Source organism: Phacochoerus africanus, chromosome 6, assembly GCF_016906955.1.
Source record: "Phacochoerus africanus isolate WHEZ1 chromosome 6, ROS_Pafr_v1, whole genome shotgun sequence".
NCBI classification, from domain to species: domain Eukaryota; kingdom Metazoa; phylum Chordata; class Mammalia; order Artiodactyla; family Suidae; genus Phacochoerus; species Phacochoerus africanus.
In genome coordinates this window covers 61868257-61892398 of record NC_062549.1, presented here as the reverse complement: position 1 = coordinate 61892398, position 24142 = coordinate 61868257, and the positions used below count along the sequence as shown (strand labels likewise).

Here is a 24142-nt window from a genome sequence, read left to right as displayed (position 1 = left end):
GGATTCTAGCTGGGTTCGTGTCCACTGAGCCACAACAGGAGCTCCCAATTTCTGCTAATTTTATCCCTTGCTTCTCTACCATCCCTGCCCTCGACTGGGTCTTTGTCACCTCGACTGACTAGGCCTCCAGCCTGGTCCCACTTAAACCCATCTCAAAGGCAGATGGTTCCCTGCTCAAACTCCTTCCAGGACTCCCCTAGGCCACTAGTAGAAAATCCAGCTCCCAAACCTTCACAATCTCATTTCATCTCATATCTCAACAGGGCAAACTTCAGTGTGCCTGAGAGTGACCTGGGAAGTGTGAAAGATGCAGACTTTGGCTCTCACTCTAGGATGTGTTAATTCAGCAAGAGGTGGAGGATCAGGCATTATTTGACAGCCCTGGGGGTGGATGGACCACACCCCGGAGAGGCGCTGCCCTTCCTTGTAGGAACCTTTACTCCGCACTGCCTTCATCAGGCAGTTCATCTGGAGCATCCTTGCCACCATGTGCGTCCTGCCTAACCTCACGCTCCATAGCTCAGGCTCAACCCTGTTCCCTTAAGCCCCATGTCTATCTGTGTTCCTCTTCCTCTTGCATTTTCACGTGTTTTGATATTACACTGACATTTTCTGTTTATGTTTGTCTCCGGCACAAGATTCGTGGCTGTTGAAGGAATCATGTCTGTTAAATTAAAGTGGCAAAATGCAGAGTACGACTAAATAATACTGCTCCTGGACAGATCTGCCTACAGATGGTATGTGGGTTAAGAAAAACACTGCAACTCCAGTTCTCAAAATCTAGTGGAGGTTAAAAGCTTGGGCTCTGATGGTTATGCTGTCCACGACCCTGCCTAAATAGGTGGTCTACTTATTTTGGGACCTCCCTATGCCTCGATTTCCTACCTCCTTGGCATTGGGGGGGGGGGGTTAGGTGAGACGACAAATGACAAGTTCACATCCCAGGTCCAGGCACCAAGGACAAGACACGTCAGCTCTGCATGCATGTGGCCAAAAGGTAGCATTCCACCTGCTATATTCTCAGACCAAAAGGGGAAGGGGGCTTGCCCTAATGCAAGGTATACACCGGAGAACTGCTGAGCAGTGTCTACGCTGCTTTCATATCTGGAGACATTGCCAAAAAGTTAACTAACGGCTAAACAGCTAACGTGGGTGTCTCTGAATCCAAACGCTGCTAATGAGATGCTCCCTACCGTCAAAAATCACGTCCTATAGACTCCACGTAGAAAATGTAATTAAAATTATTTAAGTATTTAAAATTTTTCTTTTTCTTTTAAAGAAAGCATAGTCATCTTCCCTCAGCATTATAAAATTCTTACGTACTTTACATTCTGTTGCTACAATTCCTATTGTCAAAGGTAAAATTACACATTCGAAGAGACATTAAGTTTTCTTAATTTAGTCTGGGCCTGCTATGGATCTTGCAAGTGATCGCAAAAAACTATAACAGTGGTTAGGCAAAGGAAAGGGACCTGAGAGGAGGGCGGTACAGGCTGAGGAAGCTGCGTGTGCAAAGAGCACCGGAAATCATCTGCCAGGAGCTCACTTCAGAGGGGTTAAGTGCTTCCGGGTGAGCCCCTCCAATCTGCAGCCCCTGCCTGGCTCACAACCCCTGCCATGCTGCACAGAACCCGCCAGCATATCTGATCTTAACAACAGGTTTTGTTTCTTATTCCTTGGGCCTAGTGCCATGTTTGGCCAGGGCTAGCACGAACTAAATGTTTGCCAAATGATGTTTCTTGAGCATAATGATTTCTGGGAGTGATATTTTGTTCCCGTGTGTTGCCAAGAAAGAAAACAGGCCAAGAGATCTTGTTCACCAGGTAGGTCCCTTGAGCACAGATCTTAGAAAGCAGAATTTCACAAATCCAAGAATAGACATTCTGATACCCGAATTGCATTGTCATAAGGCAAGAGATTCCCAGGCACTTAACGTGACAACTGCTTCATTTGTATTTCTTAAAAAAAAAAAAGGGGGGGGGTGGGATCTAGTATCACGTACATGGAATTCCTCTTTGGGGGCATGCCTCATAGATCTATTTGCTCCTAAGGGTTGGTTTCCAGGCACTTTACATACAGGACCAATCGTTCTGAGTTCCAGGGCCATGGTCCCTTTTGTCTTTTGGGCTAACATCACAAGATTCAAGAAATCAAAAACCCAAACTCATCTTCCCCTCTAAACCCACACCTTCCTCCCTGGTCCTTGTCTCAATAAACAGGACCAGCATCCATCCAACTGGCCAAGCCAGAAACTTGAGTCACTGACTCCTCCCTTTCCTGGTTCACGGCACATCAACCACCCATCACGTCCTCTCCAAGTCGGCTGGGGAGGCTTTCAAGCATTTCCATCTTCTTCTCTCCACTGCCCCGCTTAGCTAAGCCTACGGGCTCTTACCTAGATGACTTGTTAGCCGATTACTACTTAATCTCCAGTTTTACTGCCTGTTCCTTCCACTTCCCAATCTCTATACGACCTGCAAAAAGAGTGATCTTCTCTAACGTTTGATCATGTCATTCTTCTTCCTGCAATTATCAATAACTCTCCTCTGTCTTTGGGATAATGTCCAAAGTCGTCTTTATGTTGATGAGCCCTTGCTTACTTCTCCACCTCATCTCCCAACACCCCCCACCTAGCACCCCTCTTTCCAACCACATCAGACACCTTGCAGCACCCCAAATACACGTGGGCCACTGTCTTTTGCACCAGTCTCCGCCTTCTTCCGCAAAATATCTATACGTCCGTTGATTCCTGGCTGGATACTACCTGCAGAATCTCACCTACCATTAAGTGTACAGTCAGGTACGTGCTACCTAAGCTCACAGCAAGGTGCCAATCGTCCAATCGGTAACTGCTGTTTAAATCTGTCCCAACCAGACTCTGTGATGCAAAAGACTGGGTCCTAATCGTAATTTTACATTTACATAGTATGTCATTGGTTAACGTAACAAAGAGTGATTAAAATTAGCATTTCACTGAGATAAGAACCAAACCTTATAAAATGGGCTGGTAACCAAGTGTCTTTCTTGGGACTCCAGTCCAGATTGCTAACTAAAATGTTAAGTGATGGCAGTTAAGAGCTAAAGGTACCACGCTTTCAGGGCACTTGTATCTTTGCAAGGTCATCTGTCAGTTGGTCCACAGTGGAACTGATTCTGAAGTCACTGGGATGAGGAGGGGGTGGGAACGAGACCAGGGCTGGTGATGGTGGGTGAACTCCATCATGACACTCTGCCATCCTTACTCTTGAACTCTGGTTTCTATGGGATATTTCCTCAACATGTTTTGACTAAGAGGTTCCTCCCATGAACATCAAACCTTTCCCTTAACAGATGGAAGTAAACATATGAAGTCTGGAAATACTAATTCAAAAAAGCTCCCAAATCAAGGTAAAAAAAAAAATTTAAACTGACAGGGAGCTCCAGGCCAAGCAACTGAGACCAAAACTTGACCGACTCCATACCGTAAAATTGAGCAAAATTTTCCTCTTGTTTAAGTTGTTTCAAACAAAAACATAGCACCATTACTTGTTCACCTCTGGCATAACTGATTGTTTTTAAAGTACTAGAAAGAGAATTAATTGTATTTTACTTGGCTTGAATAAGTTTCTTTTGGCGCACAGGGAAATCCTAAGAAGATTTGACTTCAAAGAGCTGTGCTGGTTTGGAGGCAATCTTGATTCCTTACATATTAATTAAATTCCTGATAAAGGAGCTTATTCTGAATGGGGCATATTATACAAAATAAATGTGAGACGCCAACTGAAGGAGAAGGGCACAATTATTAAAAGCTTATTAGGTTTTATTCTCAAGAGGCTGTTGGACTAAAGCTGAGGGACTTACATAAATACCTTTGGCATTTGTTGGATCCTGTTCCTAAACACAATGTTCATATTTCATCTATAATAAGAAAAGCATCTCAAAGATTTGCAAGGCACTAGTCTTGCGAGCGTCCAGCTTGGTGTCTTGAGTAAAGTGAGATTGGCAGAGTCAGCTTAATCCATAATGGAAAGTTGTGAGCGGGTTGCTTTGGCTGCCTGGCAGCTGTGGCTCCCGGGCGTCTACCTACTGGCTAAGCAGTGTGCAGAACCCGGCCATGGGCCCCCAAATGGAGCTTCTCGGGGCAAAGCAAAGAGTCCATTCGGAGCACATGAGATGGAACCTGAAAGCAATCGCACCTTCATCTTTCCAGAAAACATGGGAGTTGGGTAGTTTCCGTGACAATGAAGCTAGACTGCTGCCTTAATTCTTCATAGTTAACAGAATCGGCAAAATGTTGTATTTCATAACCCAATGAGATGGAATCTGCTGAAATGTGAACGGTCTTGAGAACACTCAGATTTTTGCAGTTAAAACAAGGCCAACATGTGTCCCAAAAACCTAGCTTCTCATCACCCTGGATTGTTTTTTTTTCCCCTCCAGGCTTCACGGCTGGTTTCCACCAAGCAGGTCTCTGCAGAACTGAATTACGACCTCCTGTCCCACTGACACCACACAGGGCACCTGCTCTCTGCCCTCCCTCTTCGGTCGAAGTGGAGAGCCATGCCTACATGATTCAGGGTTTCAAAGGGAATGTTTTTAATGGCTGATGAGTCTAAATAACTGTGTGGTCCTCCCTCTTATTCTGGCCCCAAACTGAGTTTCACTAAACCTGTACTGCTTTGACCTAGCTGTTAATCATTAAAACCCAGAATCACCTCGGTGCCTCCTGGTTTCTGAATGGGCCTGGCCTCTGGAGGGCTGGATGGAGAATTTTTTCAAGCAAGATCTCTGGGAACGAGATAAGAATGTTTCTAAGGTTCTCACGAGACAGTGTGTTCTCAGGTCACGCGCAATGGCCTGTTAAGCCACGAGGTGAGGTAACGTCAGAGCTGAAGGAGAGCGGGTGGCCAAGGGCTTTCTCTGTGCCCCCGGGTTTGGCCTCTGGAGCAGCACTGTGTCCCAGCTCTACCCCTTGCCTGGGAGCAGGACAGGGCTGATGCCTGGCTTATCTCATTGGTTTCGGCTGCCTGCTCTGCATACCCACCGAATTCTCCAGGACCCACTCGGTCCATTAAGAAGTCCTGGGCTGGAGTTCCACTGTGGCTCAGTGGGAACAAACCCACCCAGTATCCCTGAGGATGCAGGTTTGATCCCTGGCCTCACTCAGTGGATTAAGGATCCAGCGTTGCCATGAGCTGCGGTGTAGGTCACAGACGTGGCTCTGATCTGGCATTGCTGTGGCTGTGGTGCAGGTTGGCAGCTGCAGCTCCAGTTGGACCCCCTAGCCTAGGAACTTGCATATGCCACGGGGGCAGCCCTAAAAAGACCAAAAAAAAAAAAAAAAAAAAAAAAAATCCCGGGCCTCGTGATGCAAAGAAGCCTGTCTTTCTTTTGACAGCCTGGAGAAGAATGTGAGGAAATTAGAGCAGGTGCCTCATGTTCTCCCACAGGAAACGGGCCATCTTTGGTAAAAAGAAGCAATGTGTACTTAAAACGTTTATGCGCAGGAGAGAAACCATAACACACACAGAGCATAACAGTGACCCTCAGTCATGTACCCAGACAATAGGAAGACGGAGGTCTTTGCTATGAGACACTGTCTTCAGAATTGGACCCCAGCCTAGCTGGGTGTTGTTAACACATGGGCCATCTCCTTGCCTGTTGGCTCTTCAATCTTAAAAAGTGTTAACTGCCTGCTGACAGTATACTGACTCCACACAGTCTGAGGCTGGGAAAGGGGCGAGATACACACACAGGTCTGCACACAGGTGGTCCAGCTCGGTGGACTTAACTCCTTTCCTTGGGCGCATCCCCATTTCTGCTCCCCAAGCCTGCCTTCCCTTCCTCCCTCCATCTTCACCTCCCTCTCTGTCTGGCTTCTTGGTCTTCTATCGCTGAGCAGGCTGGGAAGTGGTACACACGGGATCAACGCTTTTTTTGAAACACCGACTCTCTACCTAGCGATTTACAGTTTAAAGTCCCATGACACTCTCTCATTCAACCCTCAGAACAACTCTCCTGTGAGGAGAGAGGCAAATAGCAATCCCACGCCCAGTAAAGTTTCTGCACCCCAGGGCCTGACTGTTTTAACCAAGACTCTGGAATTTGTTCGTAGAAGGGCTAGCCATAGCAGGTGGAAAAGGATGACAGGAAGCAAAGGTAGATATAGAAGCACACACAAGACAAAACTAAAGAAAATACCCAGTGCTCTCCTCAGCCATTAATTCCCCACATTTTAGGTGACTTTCCCCTAAATTCCCTTACTGATCTAACAGCCTTTTCATTAAAATGACTTATGAGGCACTACAAGGAACTCACCTTCCTGTGAAAAATCACCTATGATAATAGCAGAAAATTAGCCAGAGCCCCAGGAGAAGAAACCAAAGAATTCACGGAAAAGGTAACCTAAAAATTTTTTAAAGATATGATATGGCCACTATTACTACAGAAAAGACAGAAGATAAACTGTAATAATACTGATTTTCAAAAAGAGGAAGAGAATCCTTTTGTCCAACAGAACCTCAGATGCCTTGCCCTTCACAATATCTTGGCAGCGATTAAGCCTTTTCCTAAAACTGATGGTAATAAGCTTAATTTGGATCCATAACATGCATGACTCATGGTTGACTCTGGGCTTCAACTGCTAATAAGCAACGTGTGAATCAAGTCAAGAAAATCTTGTGAGAGACAGCTCTACTGAATGTTATTATTTGAGCTACAGAAAACAGACCAGAAAAAAAAAAAAAGAAATGGCCAGACAAGAAAAACTTTCAAAAGGAAACAAACAGCTGCATATTCAGCAAACTTAGATTTTTAAGATAATAAGCTCTTATGTTCTGCCTTATCACACATTTTGTTGATGTCGACTACGGAGCATGAGCCAATGTTATCGTGGTTAGTAAAAAAGTGGATCTCTGGAGTTCCCGCTGTGGCGCAGTGGTTAATGAATCCGACTAGGAACCATGAGGTTGCGGGTTCGATCCCTGGCCTCACTCAGTGGGTTAAGGATTCAGCGTTGCTGTGAGCTGTGGTATAGGTCGCAGACGTGGCTCGGATCTGGTGTCGCTGTGGCTGTGGTGTAGGCCAGTGGCTACAGCTCCAATTCAACCCCTAGCCTAGGAACCTCCATATGCTGCAGGTGTGGCCCTAGAAAAGACAAAAAAAAAAAAAAAAAAAAAGTGGACCTCCTAGAGATGTCACATCTGTCTATGTCTAGGAAGCACTGGCAGGTTATCCACTGGACCAGCTCACGCCTATGAAGAATGGAATTAACAGTTCAGTTTAACCAGAAGTGCCAATTCCCTGGCTCTGCTTGAGTTCTGACACTTTGATGATGTTGACTTCAGTGGCGAAAAAGTACCTGGAACACATACTTGTGCATCTTCAGCGCTTCCTTGACTGTTGTCAGACTGTAAGATGAAGAATTGTGAGGGCTGTGTTTCCTGCCTGAGAACTGCGGTTTAAAAATGTCCGGCCAAACAGAATTAGAAGCGCTGGCGGTGCTCATACCCAAAGGAGTGAGAACTTAATTCACTCATTCATCAAATATTTACTAGAGCTCTTCCAAAAGTGCCCTGATCTAAACTAGCTGCTGGGAATAACACAAAAGTGAGCACAGCTGCTTTCAGGGCCTGGCTCTCCAATCCAGGTGGGGAAAGAGATACTAAACAAACATACGGAAATACAATGAAAACTAGACTGGTGGAGGGGGGCAGATTTGGACTTGAGAGGGTTGGCAGGAGGGTGGGACAGGAAAACCCTCTGTGCAGAAGACACTTTATGCCTAAACTGGAGGGGGGGAGCAGCCCAAGGGCTCCGAGAAGAGGGAGGGCTGAGCAAAGACTTCCTTGTGGCTGAGTCACTTCTGGCATGGAGTAAAGGGGGAGAGTGGGATGAAATTATAATGTATCTTTTTTTTAACAGCTGCACCTGCAGCATAAGGAAGTTCCCAGGCCAGAAGCTGAATGGGAGCTGCAGATGCTGGCCTGCCGCGTGTGGCCACGGCTAACGTGCGGCAACACCAGATCCTTAACCCACTGAGCCAGGCCAGGGATTGAACCCACGCATCCTCACAGAGATGACATTGGGGTCCTTAACCTGCTGAGCCACAACGGGAACTCTGTTATCTTTTTAAGAGAGAATTATGGGAAATATATTTCTCCTGTAAGATTAAAACAACAACAACTATGTCATTTTACTATGTAAGTCCAAAATTGGCAAGCATGGAATCTAAGCTCTAGTTCTGCAAACAGATACAGCAAGCTCACCCAATCCCTTGATCTTGAGGTCCTTCACGTGCTATCTGGCTGCTTCCAATCCCCCTGCACAGCTACACCTGTGCCAAGCACAGCAGGGCTGGGGCTGGGCAGGGGACAACACAGGGCTCCCTCATGACATTCCCCTGTCTAGGCGCTGCCATTACCACCTGAAATGGCACCAATGGTTGGGGAGAGGCCGGCCTGTCTCATCGCTGACACTTCTCAGTGGTGCTGGGAGCCTGCCCAACTAACCACCCGACTAGCTTCAGGGAGGCCGGCCAGAGTCAGCTAACGATGGTCACGAACGCACTCTATGCTGAAGAGTCCCTTGGTTTTCTTTCTTCTGATCTGTCTGATCCAACAAAACTAGCAGAAGCAAATGCCCCCAGCTCTCCACTGCTTTAGGCCAGAGTTCGCCCATCCTTTTCACCACACTTCTTCTACCCTGTAGCAAGATAACGATCACAGATAAGGCCCAGGTTCTACAAAGCTCTTCTTTGGTCCACATTCCTCCCTAAATGATCTCTTCGTTTCCATGGAAGTATCCTTCACCAAGGGCCGCTTATTTGCTGTCTCAACCAAAGGCCTCACCTGCAAATTCTTCCTTAAAATATTTTTCTCAGGCAACAGTCATTTGAACAAGCTCTCCTAAGGAATTACTGAAGAGTTAATGGAGTAAAAAAAATGACCAAATGAGAAAAGTGACTGCAACGACAGGGATAGTGAGGGGATCCTGGGCAGAGTCCCAGTCTCTGTCTCTGGAAACAAGGAGCTTGAAATGTTCAGAGATGCTCCCCTTCCTTTGGAGCATTTCTTAAACAAACAAACAAACAAACAAAAAAAAAAAACCACTTTTCCATGGGATGGGATTCCATGGGATGATTTTTACCCTCAGGACCAAGATAAGAGGGGAACAAAATACTTTGTTAAATCTTATAAACATATACATTTGGAGCTGGTGCAGACATCTAAAGAATGCTGTGGCTATGGCAGCAAGTGACAAAACAGTGTAAATCAACTATAATACAAAAAATTAAAATCTTAAAAAAAAAATGCTATAGGGAGTTCCCACGGTGATGCAACAGGATTGGCGGCATCTCTGGAGTAGTGGGACATAGGTTCGATCCCTGGCCCAGCACAGTGGGTTAAGGATCCTGTGTTGCCGAAGCTATGTACGTCACAACTGCAGCTCGGATGTGATCCCTGGCTCAAGAACTCCATATGCCACGGGGCAGCCAAAAAATAAATAAAATAAAAATTTCAAAAAGCTACAGGAGTCAGCAAATTATTAGCATCCTTGACAGTTTTAACTCTGTAAGTGCTAACCTGCTAATCAACAATCAGTTATCTACTAAGTCTACTGTGTTCTTTCTATCCTCTGCTAACTCTTCTGTCATCCTTATATTCCCTGATCTATAAGACTTAAGCAGGGGCCCTTTATAAGCCTTCAGAAACAAGCCTCCTGGGGGAACTAGGAAGATACACCTCTTCAGAGAAGCAAAGGAAAAGACCCCCAGATCTACCATGTTTTCCTGAATCTCTGGGCCAAAGATGGTTGGTTCCATGTCTCCTGATTTCCCTGAGGAGCCATTATTGGCAAGTACAATTATTTTCCCTCAAAGCTACCTTGAGGCTTTGCTTCAAGATAAAACACAGTGAGGGGTAAAAGCAGATCCATTTCCTTGGGACTTCAGAAACAAGCAAACATCTCTACAGCCTAAGAAATGACAGTGAGAGAACAACAAACACTATCACGGGAGCAGGAGTTCCCACTGTGGCGCAGTGGTTAACGAATCCGACTAGGAACCATGAGGTTGCGGGTTCAATCCCTGGCCTCGCTCAGTGGGTTAAGGATCTGATGTCGCCAGCAGCTGTGGTGTAGGTCGCAGATGTAGCTCTGATCTGGCGTTGCTGTGGCTGTGACATAGGCAGGCAGCTACAGCTCCAATTAGACCCCTAGCCCGGGAACCTCCATGTGCCATAGGTGTGGCCTTAAAAAGACAACAACAACAACAACAAAAGACAAAAAAAAAAAATGCCCCAAAACATCAGGGGAGAAAAATGAAATGATCCATAACCATTAACCCATTATCTTCCTTTGCTGCTGATGGTGAATGTGCGATTTTGACAGTGGCCCACTGTCAGGAGTCTTACTTTCTAGTTCTTATTCTGCCAATTACTGCAGCAGGGGAAGGGAAAGAGTGTCACTTTATGTTCTTAAACTCTGGATATTTTTAAAAACAAAAAAAGAGGAAGTTCTCTCCTGGCCCAGTGGGTTAAAGATCCGGTGTTGGCATTGCCACAGCTGTAGGGTGCAGGCCGCAAAGGCAGTGTGGGTTCGATCCCTGGCCCCGAAATGTCCACCACGCTGCGTGTGTGGCCCAAAAAGAAAAACAAATGAACAAATGAAAACATTAACAACAAGTGCGAGAGGGGCCAGGAAGAATGGAGCAGATACTTGAGCGTCATCAAGAGCCATGGTTTCTGACAGTGATATAGCTAGACGTTCTGCCCTCAGGAGGCAAACCTTGATAAAAATCTTTCTTTTCCCACCTTATTTAAAAAAAAAAAAGTTTTTAAAAGCATGTTGAATTCTAAACTCCGAGCTGTTATAACACAGTCCTTCAGCAGCTTTCTAGAAAAATAAGTTGCCAAACCCTTTATCTGAGGGAGTCGTTAAAGTGAGGAATCTGGAAAGAGACTAAAACAGTGAAAGTAAAATACAAAAGGTTATTTGACTATTTAAACTTTTTTTGGCCTATCCTGTCATCTAAATGGTATTTTGCTTTATTATGGTAAGAATGCTTAACAGGAGATCGACCCTAGTAACACAATGCTGAGTGCACAATACAATAGCATTATTCCCAGGCACAGGAGTGTAGAGCTCTCTAGAACTTATTCATCCTGCTTACCTGAAACGTTATACCTGTTGAACAGCAACTTCCAATCTCTCCCTCCCTCCAGCCCCTGGCAACCACCGTTTTACTGTTTCTGTGAGTTCAATCATAACAGATATCGTGCTGAAGTGGAATCCTGCAACGTTTGTCCTGACTGGCTTTTTTCCCTCAGCACGAGGAAATGGGCATTTTTTAAACAGCTAAGTGACCTCTTTAAGAAGTAGTTTAACTAGCTAAAAGTACGAGCTCTCAAGCTAAATATTTGGTGATCATAAACTATCACAAGGCACTACTCCCAAACTACATACTATGCCCCCATAAGACTTTCCACAGAGGGAACGTGGCTAGGACTTGGATAAGAGTTTTATGACACTGGCATAATCAGAGATCTCTACATCCTAAACACTTCCCTGTCATGATGTAGGTTCCTCCAAATTAAACTAATCATTAACTTCAATAATTAAAGCAAGCATAGGAAAAGTCATTTGCGAGAATGTCCCGCATAGGTTTATTTTCCAGCTGCCAGGATTGAATTACCTCTAGTCTATCAGTAGGTGGAAATAAAATGGAAGAATCCAAGACTGCATTTCAAATCAGAGGCTGGGGCCTAAGGAAAGTGTATCACTAGCTCTATTTTTTTATTTTTAGCTCTTTTTTTTAACTGCCACACCTGAGACATATGGAAGTTCCCAGGCTAGGGGTCCAATTGGAGCTGCAGTTGCTGGCCACAGCAATTCGGGACCTGAGCCATGTCTGGGACCTACAGCAGAGCTCACAGCAACGGCAGATCCTTAACCCACTGAGAGAAGCCAGGGATCGAACCCGCCACCTCATGGTTACTAGTCAGATTCATTTCTGCCGAGCCATGGTGGGAACTCCTGTATCACTAGCTCTAAAAGTTAGCTGAGGGCCAGGGAAGCCAGTGAGATGAGATGTGCCAAGTACAAGCAAAGTGAAAAGCAAGTGAAAGCCACCCTTCGGGATCAGAGAAAACCACGATCGAAAAGAAAAGATACTCGGCAATGAAGAGGGGAAGAACTTTCTTGCAAGTTTATGCCAATTACTAAGCAACATTAACTTGAAAAGGTGCTCAGTAGGGGATAAAGATGGAAACCGTGAATACCTTAATATATATCTAAAAATAATGCAAAACGCAGGACCGCCTCCATTTTCCAATTAGTGTTTCAGACACTTGGAAGTAAAAAGTAACCATAAAATAGGAGTTGTTTTTTTTTTTTAAAGAAATTTCAGACATCTGAAACTATTAAGTTGAACCATGTGAAGTCACCATTTTTCACACATCCAAAAGTTCAAACATGAGAAATTTCACAGGGTTCCATCAAAAAAAATAGATGAATTCAATGCTGATTAAAAAAAAAACCAAAACGACTGAAGACACGCTAATATTTCGTGGTTTCCAAAGGAGCTTTACTTCAATGGAGAATATTACTGAAGCAGGAAAAGGATTTTTAATATTCTACACTAAATGTATGCCTCAAATCGCACAAAACTGAAGCCAGTCAGTACTTGCTTAAATAAGCCTAAGAATAAAAGTTTCCGTGTATAAACCACCTGTTTTCTTTTTTGTCTGACATGTGACATCCATCCCTAGTAAAATTCTATTCCCAACAGAGTTCTCTATCCTCCTGGTTGGATGCCTGAACCTGGTTATTAATGCTAAAATTTTAGGCGCATAGTCCTTCTGTGCCCACATGCACCCCACTTTTCAATCTATTATTCACTGCTTTCTCCTCCTCACTCCAACCCTTCTCTACTGCTAGCTCTTTCAACCTTGGCACACTGACAGTCCCATCTGTCCATGTCAGGCTCTCCCCACCCCAGTCCTTTTAATATACCAGTGATCTAATCTTTCCTGCACAGAATGGGGGGGGGGGATTGCTGAGCCTCAGTCCCTCTGCCTTTTCCCATACAGAGGAGCTCTGGTGTTTAAAGAAATGCCTGCTGGATTTTGTGATGTAACTTTCCATCTATCTAGATCTTGGTGATTTTCTCAAAGTCAATTTCACCTATAAAGGCATCAATAAACAGAACTGAATATTATAAATTAGGATAATTTTCCGATTTTAATATGAGGGACTAAGCTACAGGTTCCACATGGATGGATATTTTCTTTCCGGTGCACAAAGTACTGTGCTGTGACACTATTTCAGAGGTACTTTTTTAAGATAACTTTTGGACTCTGGGAAACGGACACAGGTTCTGAGTCAACTCCATCACATTTAGTATTAGAGAAGCAATTTACAGGAGGAAGGGGACCTCAGTGTGCCTTTAACATTTTTTGAGGATGGAAAGTTTCCGAAGAGTGCAGGCACATTTCTGATTAATTCTAATGGGCTTAATAATTTTCCACCTGATTCCGAAAGGTGCGGATGGAAGCTATTTGGTGACGTCACCAGAGGACTGACAGACACATTATCTGATATTCCACTGTTTGGAAGGACCCGGCCAGAACCACCCAGCCTGCGTTTACATACCTTGAATTTGCAATTTCCACTTTGGTTCTCGCCATGGCAGCTGCCCTTTGCGCGCCTTCGATCGCTCTGTCCACTTTCTCCCTAGTTTTTGTATTTCTTATTGGTATAAGCTGCTTCCTTATTCCACGGACCAGAATATTATTTTTGTATTTGCCCTCTTCCTTGGAGCCGTCGGGAAACACCGTGCAGCCGTACCCGTGCCTCTTGTTATTCGCCCACTCGCCTTCGTACTTCATGCCATTGGAGCGCTCGCTGATGCCGAAGCCCGTGCGCTTGTCGTTCTTCCACTCGCCCATGTAGGTTTCCGTGGTAGTGGCGTCCACGTGGTCCTCCACCGGGCAAAAATCACAATCTACATCGCCGAAGCTGATCGTGGAGTTGGCGTCGCTGGAGCTGATCCTGCTCATGGCCGCGTCGCTGCGGACCGAGCTGCGCTTGCTCGAGATGGAGGACTTGGACTCGGACTTGCGCAGCTTCATGCTTCCCAGGAGGGAGCCCCGGCGGAAGAGGCCGCCCTTCTTCTTGCCGGCGAGCTCGGCGTCGGCGTGGAAGTTGAGCACGAAGCCGCCGCGGGTGCCGGCCGGGCTGTCGGCGGCGGCCGCGGCGTCGTGGAGCACGCTGCCGTTGCTCTGCTCGCTGCGCAGCGAAGCCAGCGACGTGCGCAGCGGCGAGCGGATCACCGTGGCCATGCCATAGGGCACGCTCTGGCGCACGCCGTAGCCGTGCCGCATGCCACCGGCCCACTGGCCCTGGTAGGTACCTTCGAGAGACCGCAAGAGAGCACAGCGTGAGTCCGGGGCCGACGACGGGGCACGCGGTCGCCTGCGAGCACCCAGCGCGGGCGTGCACTTGGAGTGCCCAGTGCGCAGGACTGGACCGCCCCAGGTCAAACCCCATGCATTTCCAAGTCAACTTTAAGAGATGCGTATCATCCCTTGGTGAATTGCCTCCCTGAAAGGCTGGGTCTAGGCCTTTTAGGCAATGGTATATAGACTTTCTTTTCACACCTTTGGTGGATAAAAAGTGTGCACTGTCCACCTTTAGGAAAACTGACCTAAGGCCAGAGGGAAACTTCCACTCCTAACATCATGGAATTCATCTCAGAGCAAAGGTGTGCTTGACAGTGTCTATTCAAACTTCGTTGACACTTTTTTTTTTTTTTTTGCCATTTCTTGGGCCGCTCTTGCGGCATATGGAGATTCCCAGGCTAGCGGTCGAATCGAAGGTGTAGCTGCCAGCCTACGCCAGAGCCACAGCAACTCGAGATCCGAGCCGCGTCTGCAACTACACCACAGCTCACGGCAACGCCGGATCCTTAACCCACTGAGCAAGAGCAGGGATCGAACCCACAACCTCATGGTTCCTAGTCGGATTCGTTAACCACTGAGCCGCAACGGGAACTCCTCCTTGACACTTTTTAAGATCACTTTTTCAATGATTAGCCTACTCCTGAAAAGGCCTAACAATCTCTAAGCTAAATCTAAATTTATATAGGCTTTTCCAGGAGACTTTTTTGCTTTTCACTTAAAAATGTATGCAAGTGTTTCAGATGAAAACCACTACTTTCTAATACAAAGAGAGTGATCATTAGAAAATGACTTTTCTCCCCTGAAATTAACACATCAAAAACCTCTCTTAGGAAGGCAGTGCCACAGTGGAAGATGAAATGAGTTCTATTTGGGAACTGTATCTTAATTGTACTAATTCGCTGAAAAACTAGACTCTGGGTCTGGCAGTGTAACATTCCAACAAGCTCAAAGACTTAAAATTATTAGTGATCTGAATACTTGGGACATGATGGTCAAACGCATTATCCTACATTTTCTTTCTATCACATTTACCATGTTCTCTAAGAGTAGGGAAATATTTAATATTAATATTTGATTAATATTTAAGATAATTATTTGGATTTGGGCGAACCTTTTTGAGCTAAAAGGGATTTGACTAATAGAATGTATATATATTCTGAATATAAGTGAACCATTATTAAAAAAAATGGGGAATTTGTTTTCGTATTTTGTACTTCCAAGAGAAAAGGTCAAGACCAGTCCCATATTACTTGCTAAATTTGCTTTTTAGGGCCGCGCCTGTAGCATATGGAGGTTTCCAGGCTATGGGTCAAATCAGAGCTACAGCTGCCAGCCCACACCACAGCCACACCAGATCTGAGCCACGTCTGCAACCTACGCCACAGCTCACGGCAATGCCAGATCCTTAACCCACTGAGCAGGGCCAGGGATAAACCCACGTCCTCATGGATACTAGTTGGCTTCGTTAACTGCTGAGCTGCAGCAGGAACTCCTACTTGCTAAATTTCTGCTTTCTCCTGGTCATTCTCCTTGTGGTTTCCCTAGCTTCTGCCACTGGGCTGTGAATCACATCATGAACTAGAAGCACACTAAGGGCAGGTGCTGCCTTACATGAGAACACAACGTTTCCAGACTCTGGGCTATGTGTCCTGTGGTCTGTAGGTGTTTGGATGTTTGATGAGTTTAAAACGCTGTGGTGGCTAAAAAGCCTATACTCTTTACCTTTAGAACTGACATAAGGCCAGAGGAAAACTTCCACTCTTGATGTCATGAAATTCATCTGTGCTTGACAGTGTCCATTCAAACTTTTTGACTGCAGATCACTTTTTCAGTGAATATTATGCTTTCTCAGGAATAGGATAATCTCTAATCTAAAGCATTTGTTTTCAAGTAAATTTTTCTGTTGCATAAACTAGCAGACATTTACAAATTAATCTGGAGTAGCTTTTTAAATGATCTTAGAAGGAACTGAATATTCAGACTAGAGAATTTACAATTTCCTTTTCTAAATCAAATCCATTACCTTTTAATTAAGGGCAAATTTTAACTTAAAATTCCCCCAAAAGAAGCTATAGAGAAATTTTGAGATGTAATTACTTCTGTATTATTCCTAATTCACAATAGCAGAGAAAATAAATCATGATTACAGTCTGTCTTGACTCCTTTCAGTTCCTGATTATATAGAGCTACCCTGCAGTCATTTTTCATTTTATATTGCCACAAAAAGATGTCCATTGCATGGGACACATTTATTTTTAATATACTGAGCAGTTCTGCTCATGGTTTTATCACCGTGTTAACAAGGACTGATTATTTCATTCACTTAAAAGTCAAAGCCATAGATGGCTCCCAAATCAAAAGTTTTGACTAATTTCAAGACTACTGTCTCATCCTGTTCATTTTGATATATTTATGGTACATAAATAGACAATAGCAGGGCAATAGTGAAATACCAATGTCTCGGGACTTCCTGTGGTGGCTCAGTGGTTAACGAACCCGACTAGTAATCATAAGGTTGCAGGTTCGATCCCTGGCCTCAATCAGTGGGTTGAGGATCTGGTGTTGCCATGAGCTGTGGTGTAGGTTGCAGATGCGGCTCGGATCCCATATTGCTGTGGCTGTGGTGTAGGCCAGCAGCTGTAGCTCTGATTGGACCCCTAGCCTGGGAACCTCCATATGCCTTGGGTGCAGCCCTAAAAAGACAAAACAAACAAACAAAAAACCCAATGTCATATTCTGAGTAGGTCTTAACATCTTAACTTGACATTTAAGAACTTCTGAGCTGAGTGGGCCATGACTTTCTCAAAAGGATAAACCCAAAGGGATAAGATGGTCAAAGAGAACATTTCAAGTCAAGAAGCTTTCTACTGAATACTAACCATCTCCAAACACTTTAACAGGGAAGAAGACTGATTAGGAAATTGCAACTGACTTTCCCTTTGCCTAGAAGATAAAACCTTAAGTTCTAAGATAAAAGTTATACAACCTGACTTACATGCGTTAAAACAAAGCACTTTCTTTTGAAATATGTTGTTCATTTAAACAAGGAATGCTAGAATCACATCCAACTTTTCTACATAATGACAATTTTGCTAGAACAACTTCCAAACATACTGTTTGATATCAAGAAATAGTTACACTTTTCGGACTATCAACCATACTATCTTAGGAAATGCTTAACTGGGGGGAAGTTAACAGCTAGTTTCCTTAAACTGCTGTCTCCAAAAGTGAGACTAGTATTTAGAATTTCCAAGGATGGAGGTATTGCTTGAAAATCTAAATGGTTTAAGGCAACAGCAATAATTAGAAAGTTTATGTTGCCACTTAACTGCTGAGTTGAGAAGACAGCACACCAGCATTGGCTATATTCCCATCCTCATCTGCCGAGGAACAGTATATATACATATATATATATATGGAAGGGTTCCCCCACAGAATTGCTAGAAACCAGTTTACAGTCAAAGTGTGAGTGGGTCATCTGAAATTTAAAATAAGCTGTTTAGTCAATGAACCTAGGAAAAAAGGGCCTCCATTTCTTTCTGAAGCAGGTGGGTTCCACCTCCTCCCTACTGCTCAAATAGTTCTAGTTAGTTCCTCAAATATGGATGCATAGTCCACAAGTTTAAAGATTATGTTTATAGGTTTTGTTTTCAATCATGCTGTATGATTTTTTAATCTGGAAGCTGAGATTCTAGATATGGCCATTTTTACTCAAGAAGTTTGTGGTAGAAAGTGCCCAGCTCAGAAATAATTCCCATCAAATTCAGACTTCTTTATGCCAAATCCATCTACCTGTTAAGCATGGATATGTGCATATGCAAGTATTCATATTGTGAACAAAACAATGTGTCATCCTAGACATTTTCGACAGTTTCACAATCGGTGAAAAAAGGAACTAGAGCAGGATGGGAATTTGCACAAAATATTCTGGGCACCTAGACCTGGATTTCATGAGTACCATACTGATTTATTTGTAATTAACATTCAGGGCTATTTCAGCAACACTTACACGCAAATCACTAACAAGTTAAACCGAGTGATATTTGTCAATGGAACTACTACTTCCTTCCTCTTCTAGTTTAATGTCACCACAAAAGTACACAGAATCAGATTTGCTCTAAGTCTGACAGAGGGTGGCTAGGGTCAGACATGTGGGGGTGTAGAGGCAAAAAGTAAAATTAGGGCAAGTGACATTTCCTTTTTGGGTCAAAATCCTTGTATGAAATAAATTATAGCAATACACCTTCACTTAGGGCCCCTCCCCCACTTTATGATTAAGGACTATCTAACTGATTGACACATCAAAGAAAGAAAACACAGTAGCAATTCAATAGTGATTTTTTTTTTTTTTGTCCTTTGTCCCTTTAGGGCTGCACCCGTGGCACATGGACGTTCCCAGGCTAGGGGTCTAATCTGAGCTGTAGCCGCTGGCCTACACCACAGCCACAGGAACACCAGATCAGAGCCGAGTCTGCAACCTATACCACAGCTCATGGCAACGCGGGATCCTTAACCCACTGAGCGAGGCCAGGGATCAAACCTGCATCCTCATGGATGCTAGTCAGATTCTTTAACCGCTGAGCCACGATGGTAACTCCAATAGCGATGTTTCAGAGAGGTTTTTTTCTTTCCCCTTTCTCAATGATAGCAAGTTATATCTATACATATATATATATATATATTTTTTTTTTTTTTGGTAGAAAAGGCAAACCACAGTCCTATCATGATGCCAAATTTTGAGGCTTCAAAAAAATTCTTTTAAAAGTTAGTCTTAAAACAGAAGGCTGATTATCCATAAAGCTATCCTGGACACTTACTGAGCCTCTACCACACATTCGCAGATGAGTTACTTTTCTGATTGCTAGGTATAATGAATATGCTAAATCAAGAGATTTTGTTTAATGAGTAGTAACGTTAATTTTTAGCCTTCCAAATACTGAGGTAAAAGAACCATCCATGGCCTTCTTAAAAGCTTATAAAAAAAGGCACACATTTGAAAAATAAATTTTGCCTTCCACTTTTGATCATGGACTTTTGGAGACCTGCAATAAAAGACAATCACAAGCTAACGTGTTTATAGGGTGTCACCCAAGGCACCCTATGCCCATTCAGAACATTTAAGGGCCCTAATTAACTACTGTGGAACTTGAAACCCATGCAGCCCATATACAAGTATTAGACAAAGTTTTTTTCCCCCTTTGAATCCATGAGAACCATATCCCTTATTTATACTGTAGGCCAAAACGATGTCCTTTTTAGCAAATCCTGCCATTCTGCTGTTTTGCATTTGAAACATGGCCCAAGTGTTCTGAGTAAGTGAAGTGTACAAACTGTATAGGCTTTTTACATAAACAATGGCCTGACTGGGGTTGCAGCGGGCTGCAGAAACTTTTAATTGGATCCCTTTAATATCCTTCAGCTCTGAGCTGCATAATTCCAAAATGTGACATTGCTTCCTACAGCCCTTTTCAATTAAGTATGATTTTATGTTTATCATCAGAAAATATATTTTGCCAGAGCAGAAGCCATTCATTCTTCTCAGTTTCCCACACAAGAGAATTCATTTTCTGATTGAAAAAGAAGGGGAATTCTGCCCTATTATACACACAGTTTCCTTCACAAATACTGTTAAATAGTAAAATAAGGTGAATTTTGCTCACAGCCACCATTCTGTTTAGGTCATACACTTTAGTCAAAGTCAGTGATTAAAGTAATGCCATTCTCACAAGGAGCTGTTACCTTAGCAATATAGAAATACATCTTTTGATTGTATTTTTTAAAAAGCAGACTTCATTTCTAAAATGTTTTCCCAATTTGTCCAGAGATCTCCAGATCAACAATGACTGCTTTCTTTTGATAGAAAACCAATGCTTTGAAGAAACCGAAGAAACAAACAAAAACAGGAAGAAAACCTCACATCCTCGGAACACCACCTGCAGCAGGTGGCCTCTCCACTCTCATAACTAGGATGTTTCCAGATGCACCTCAGATAAGGAACAGTCCCCCAACATCCTAGTTATGGGGTTCTGGCTTCTATCTTTAGGCTCCTAGAGGACCAGAAGCGAAATACGACTCCACGTGAAACCAATCCGGGGAGCTGTCGGCAGCGACCGCCAGCCTCACCAGCCCAGGGCGTTCTCTCTAACTCCACGGGAGTGGCGATTTCAAACCCAGCCCGGAGAGGGAGGGGTCAGGAACGTAATGTGACGGGCTCAAGTGACAGCGTCCTCTCTCCAGCCCAACCCTCCCGGGCGCGCTCCCTCCCGGTGGCAGTGCAACGCTGGCGCCGGCCAGGTATATTCTCGCCTGGTTCCCCCGGGTGTGGACACACCGCCCGCTCCAAGAACCGGGTCAGAGCAAAGCCTCGCGCACCGCTCGCGTCCCAACGCACCCTCCCGGGGAGGGCGGGCGCGGGGGCAAGATGGGAGGCTTCCCCAGGTGTTTTGGCGGGTTCCTGGACACGTGCGCCTCGCGTCCTCCCCGCTTCCCCGCAGTCTGGGCAAAGCCCACCGCACCGGCTCGCCCAGCAGCCGAGCCGCCTGCGACGCCGCTCACCTCCGTCCCCGTAGGTCTCCACGCCGTACCCGTCCTGCAGCCCGTTACTCCAGGTACCCTCGTAGCGAGCGGGGGTGCACAGGCTCTGCCGGACCCCGTAGCGCCCCTTGAAACCGTGTGACCACTCCCCCCGGTACATCCACTTGCCCTTCGTCTCCACCCCCAGCCCGTGCCGCTTGCCCTGCGCCCAGTAGCCCTGGTAGGTGTTTCCGCTGGGCCAGGTGTAGCCTCCGACCACCTCGAAGCCGTGCGACCAGGAGCCCGAGTATTCGCCCTGGCCCTTGGGCCCCGTGCAGATGCCATGCCCGTGCGCCTTGCCCTCCTCCCAGCCGCCGCAGTAGGTGCCGCCATCGTCGAAGTCGAACCTTCCGCCCGTCATTCGGGGGGCAGCCCCGGCGCGCTCCCCGCGGGGGCACGGACGCGGGCAGAGCTGGGCACGGCAGGGTGTAGCTCGGGGGTGGGGGCCCGGCGGGCGAGCTCACGACAGCGCCCCGGGCAGCTCGCGCCGCCGCTCGGCTCCAGTCCGACGCCGCCCCCGTCCTCCCCTTTTCTCTGGCCGCGGCCGCCACCGCCGCCTTCCTCCTCCTCCTCCACCTCCGCCGCCGCCGCCCCGGCCAGCGCCGCGCGCGAGAGGACAGCCCAGGCTCCGGAGCGGACCTTCAGCTGCTCCCGCCCGCCCACGTGAGCCGGGCACCGCCCCGCGCCCGCCCCTCGTCCCCTCCCCGGGCGCCGAGGCCCGGCCCCGCGGCGCTCCCCCCACCTCCCCCGGGCCCTGCCCCCAGCCCCTGGAGCCGCCGCTTCCCCGGAGGGAGGGCGCGAGGCCGGCCAGCGCGCGTGTGATCGCGCAGCGGGATGAGGGTGGGAGGGCGAGTGCGCCCAGGGACGCGCGCGATTCCCCGCCTGTGTGGGGGCCGCTCGCGGGCGGCGGAGGCCCGGGTGTTTCGGGTTGGGGGTTATCCATGTGGTGAAGCGCCTGTAAGTGCGGACACGTGTGTATTGAGGGAAAACTCCTAGGCTCGTTTGTCTGCCTGGGGTTTGTAGTTGTAGCCTTTCGGCATTCCAACTTGTGTACTGTGGCGTTCGTCATGCTCAGCTGTCGCCGTGAATGAATATCTCCCAGATAAATGTATGCATGTGAAATAAATCTGCGACAGCCTAGATATAATTGTGCTGAATGTTCTTTTACACCTACCCATCTCGAAGCACATGTGTTTGCATTTATTTAATGAAGATACAGGGGGAGAGCAATGCAGTTGGAAAAAGTACCGAATACATTGGTGAGTTTTTTGTTTGCAATAATGAAGAGGATGTTTTTAATCTGTCTCTGCAGGGATTTAAGGTAATTGCTTTTACATCAGAGCCTGCTCCCTCTAATGCCTCCTTTATTCTTCTAACAACCCTAGAAATTCTTCAGCCCTGAGCTGTGTACCCAACAGGCAGACGGCTCAGTCTGTGTATATTGTCTAAGTGTCTGGAATGTACACCTGGTACCTCTTCTCTGGCATCCACAGTTTAAGAAAGTAAATAGGAGCTTTCAAGGAGGAATATGGTAAGTAAAACACTGCTCTAAACTTACAGAGAGTCCGTGACCTACAAAACCAGGGACAGGTGTCAGCTGATCTACTTTCCAGCTACAACACTGCTTTGTTGAACTCACTTTAGAGAACTCTTTTAAACTTTTAAACCTCTATTTCACCATCTTCCAAATGGGAGTAACTGGATTTACATAGTTCACTTTCTATATTGGGTAATGATTGAATATATGGTGGGTGCAGCATAAAGCCCAACACTGGAGATTTGTTAATAGGCAAGTCGAAAAGTCAGTATTGCCTCTGGGAGAAGCAGGCACTGGTTTCAACCTCACCCTTAAAATACAGCAGAAACTGACAGAATGTTTTAAATCAATCATAATAAAAAATTTAAAAAATAACACTATTAAGAAAAAACTTCACCTTTTTATTTACAACACAAAATCTGCATACATAGGAATTCTGAAGTCTTTCCCAGGAGCTCAAAAAAAAAAAAAAATCTTGCTGAAACTTAAAAAATGTATTACATATATCCAAGAAAAAAAGTTAACCAATTCATGTTCAAGTAATAATGTATTTTCAATTAAAAGAAAAAGAAAAAAGAAAATAAAATACCCATAGGGGAACACTTCTCTGTGGTTCAGAGCCAGGGGGTCTTAGGTTGGCCTCTCAAGGACACTGCTTTGCAGAGTGTTCGTGGTATTCCTTAAGCTGAGAGGCTCTTGGATGACAGAGCGAGGACCAGAGGCTGCCAAAGCTTCTCTCACTAGGTTTTGATAAGCAGATAAAAATACAAGGGCAGGTGTCAGGGAAGGCAGCAGGGAAAAAGTAGACTAAACTTCACAGAAAACGAACTGAAACTGACCTCGCTCAGCTCTATCTTAGCATCAGAACTGGCCTTTCCTGCTTATCTGGCTGAAATACTGAAAAAAAAAATCTCGGTTGACACAGAACCAAAGCACCAAAGAGAATTAGAAACCCTCATCCATGGCGCTGCCTGCAGAGTTGCCAGGAACAGTGCTTATCCTAGTGGCCTGAAATAATTAGGCACCTTGCTCAGCATCTTGTCCTGGACTGAGGATTGATTTAGGCCACTGGGAACACGAGGGCCTGGGATTTTGCAGCTGAACCGTAATTCCTTTTTTCTGTTACAAGATAGACCGGGATCAGGAGCTAGTGTAGACAGACACATTTCCATCTATTTTTAGGGTTCTGTTTGATAGGAGAAACAGCACTATTGCTTAAGCCAACACATTTTTTTTTTCTTCTCATTTTGAACTGGTTTTCTTCACAGGGCAAGCTTTATTTCTTTGCATTGTTTATTTTTGACCCACACATATGTTAGGATCCATAGGTATGAACATTTAAGGGCTAAGCTTTTGTTTGCAAACATGGTGGAAATAGTTCATGCTTTTTCCTTTTCCTAATTAGCTCTCAGGCAAACGGTGGATTCTCTGAAATATGCGGCACAGAGCAAGTCTCTGGCTTCCATAGTGGATGTGTCGTCCATCTCTGGTAGATGGATAAAGGATGAAGGTTGCTACACACACACATCTGGGTTGAAAATGGAGATTTGGGGAAGTTAAAAGCTATGGCCATTTATCCCTTAATCTTTTCCTT

General features: G+C 45.4%; 1 protein-coding gene across 4 annotated transcripts in view; it reads right to left on the bottom strand.

Moving 5' to 3' along the window:
• JPH1 (junctophilin 1) overlaps window positions 1–21626 on the bottom strand; it is an 87475-nt gene extending 65849 nt beyond the window's left edge. For 2 of the 4 annotated variants that reach the window (XM_047783726.1, XM_047783727.1), the window contains exons 1-2: window positions 20994–21626; window positions 13630–14389 (exon numbers count right to left, since the gene is read on the bottom strand). In XM_047783726.1, the coding sequence (XP_047639682.1) occupies window positions 13630–14389; window positions 20994–21372 (1139 nt within the window). In that variant the 5' untranslated portion in view covers window positions 21373–21626. The remainder of the gene's footprint in view (window positions 1–13629; window positions 14390–20993) is intronic. The other 2 variants (XM_047783725.1, XM_047783724.1) reach the window with 2 other exon arrangements.
• Window positions 21627–24142: the final 2516 nt, after the last annotated feature.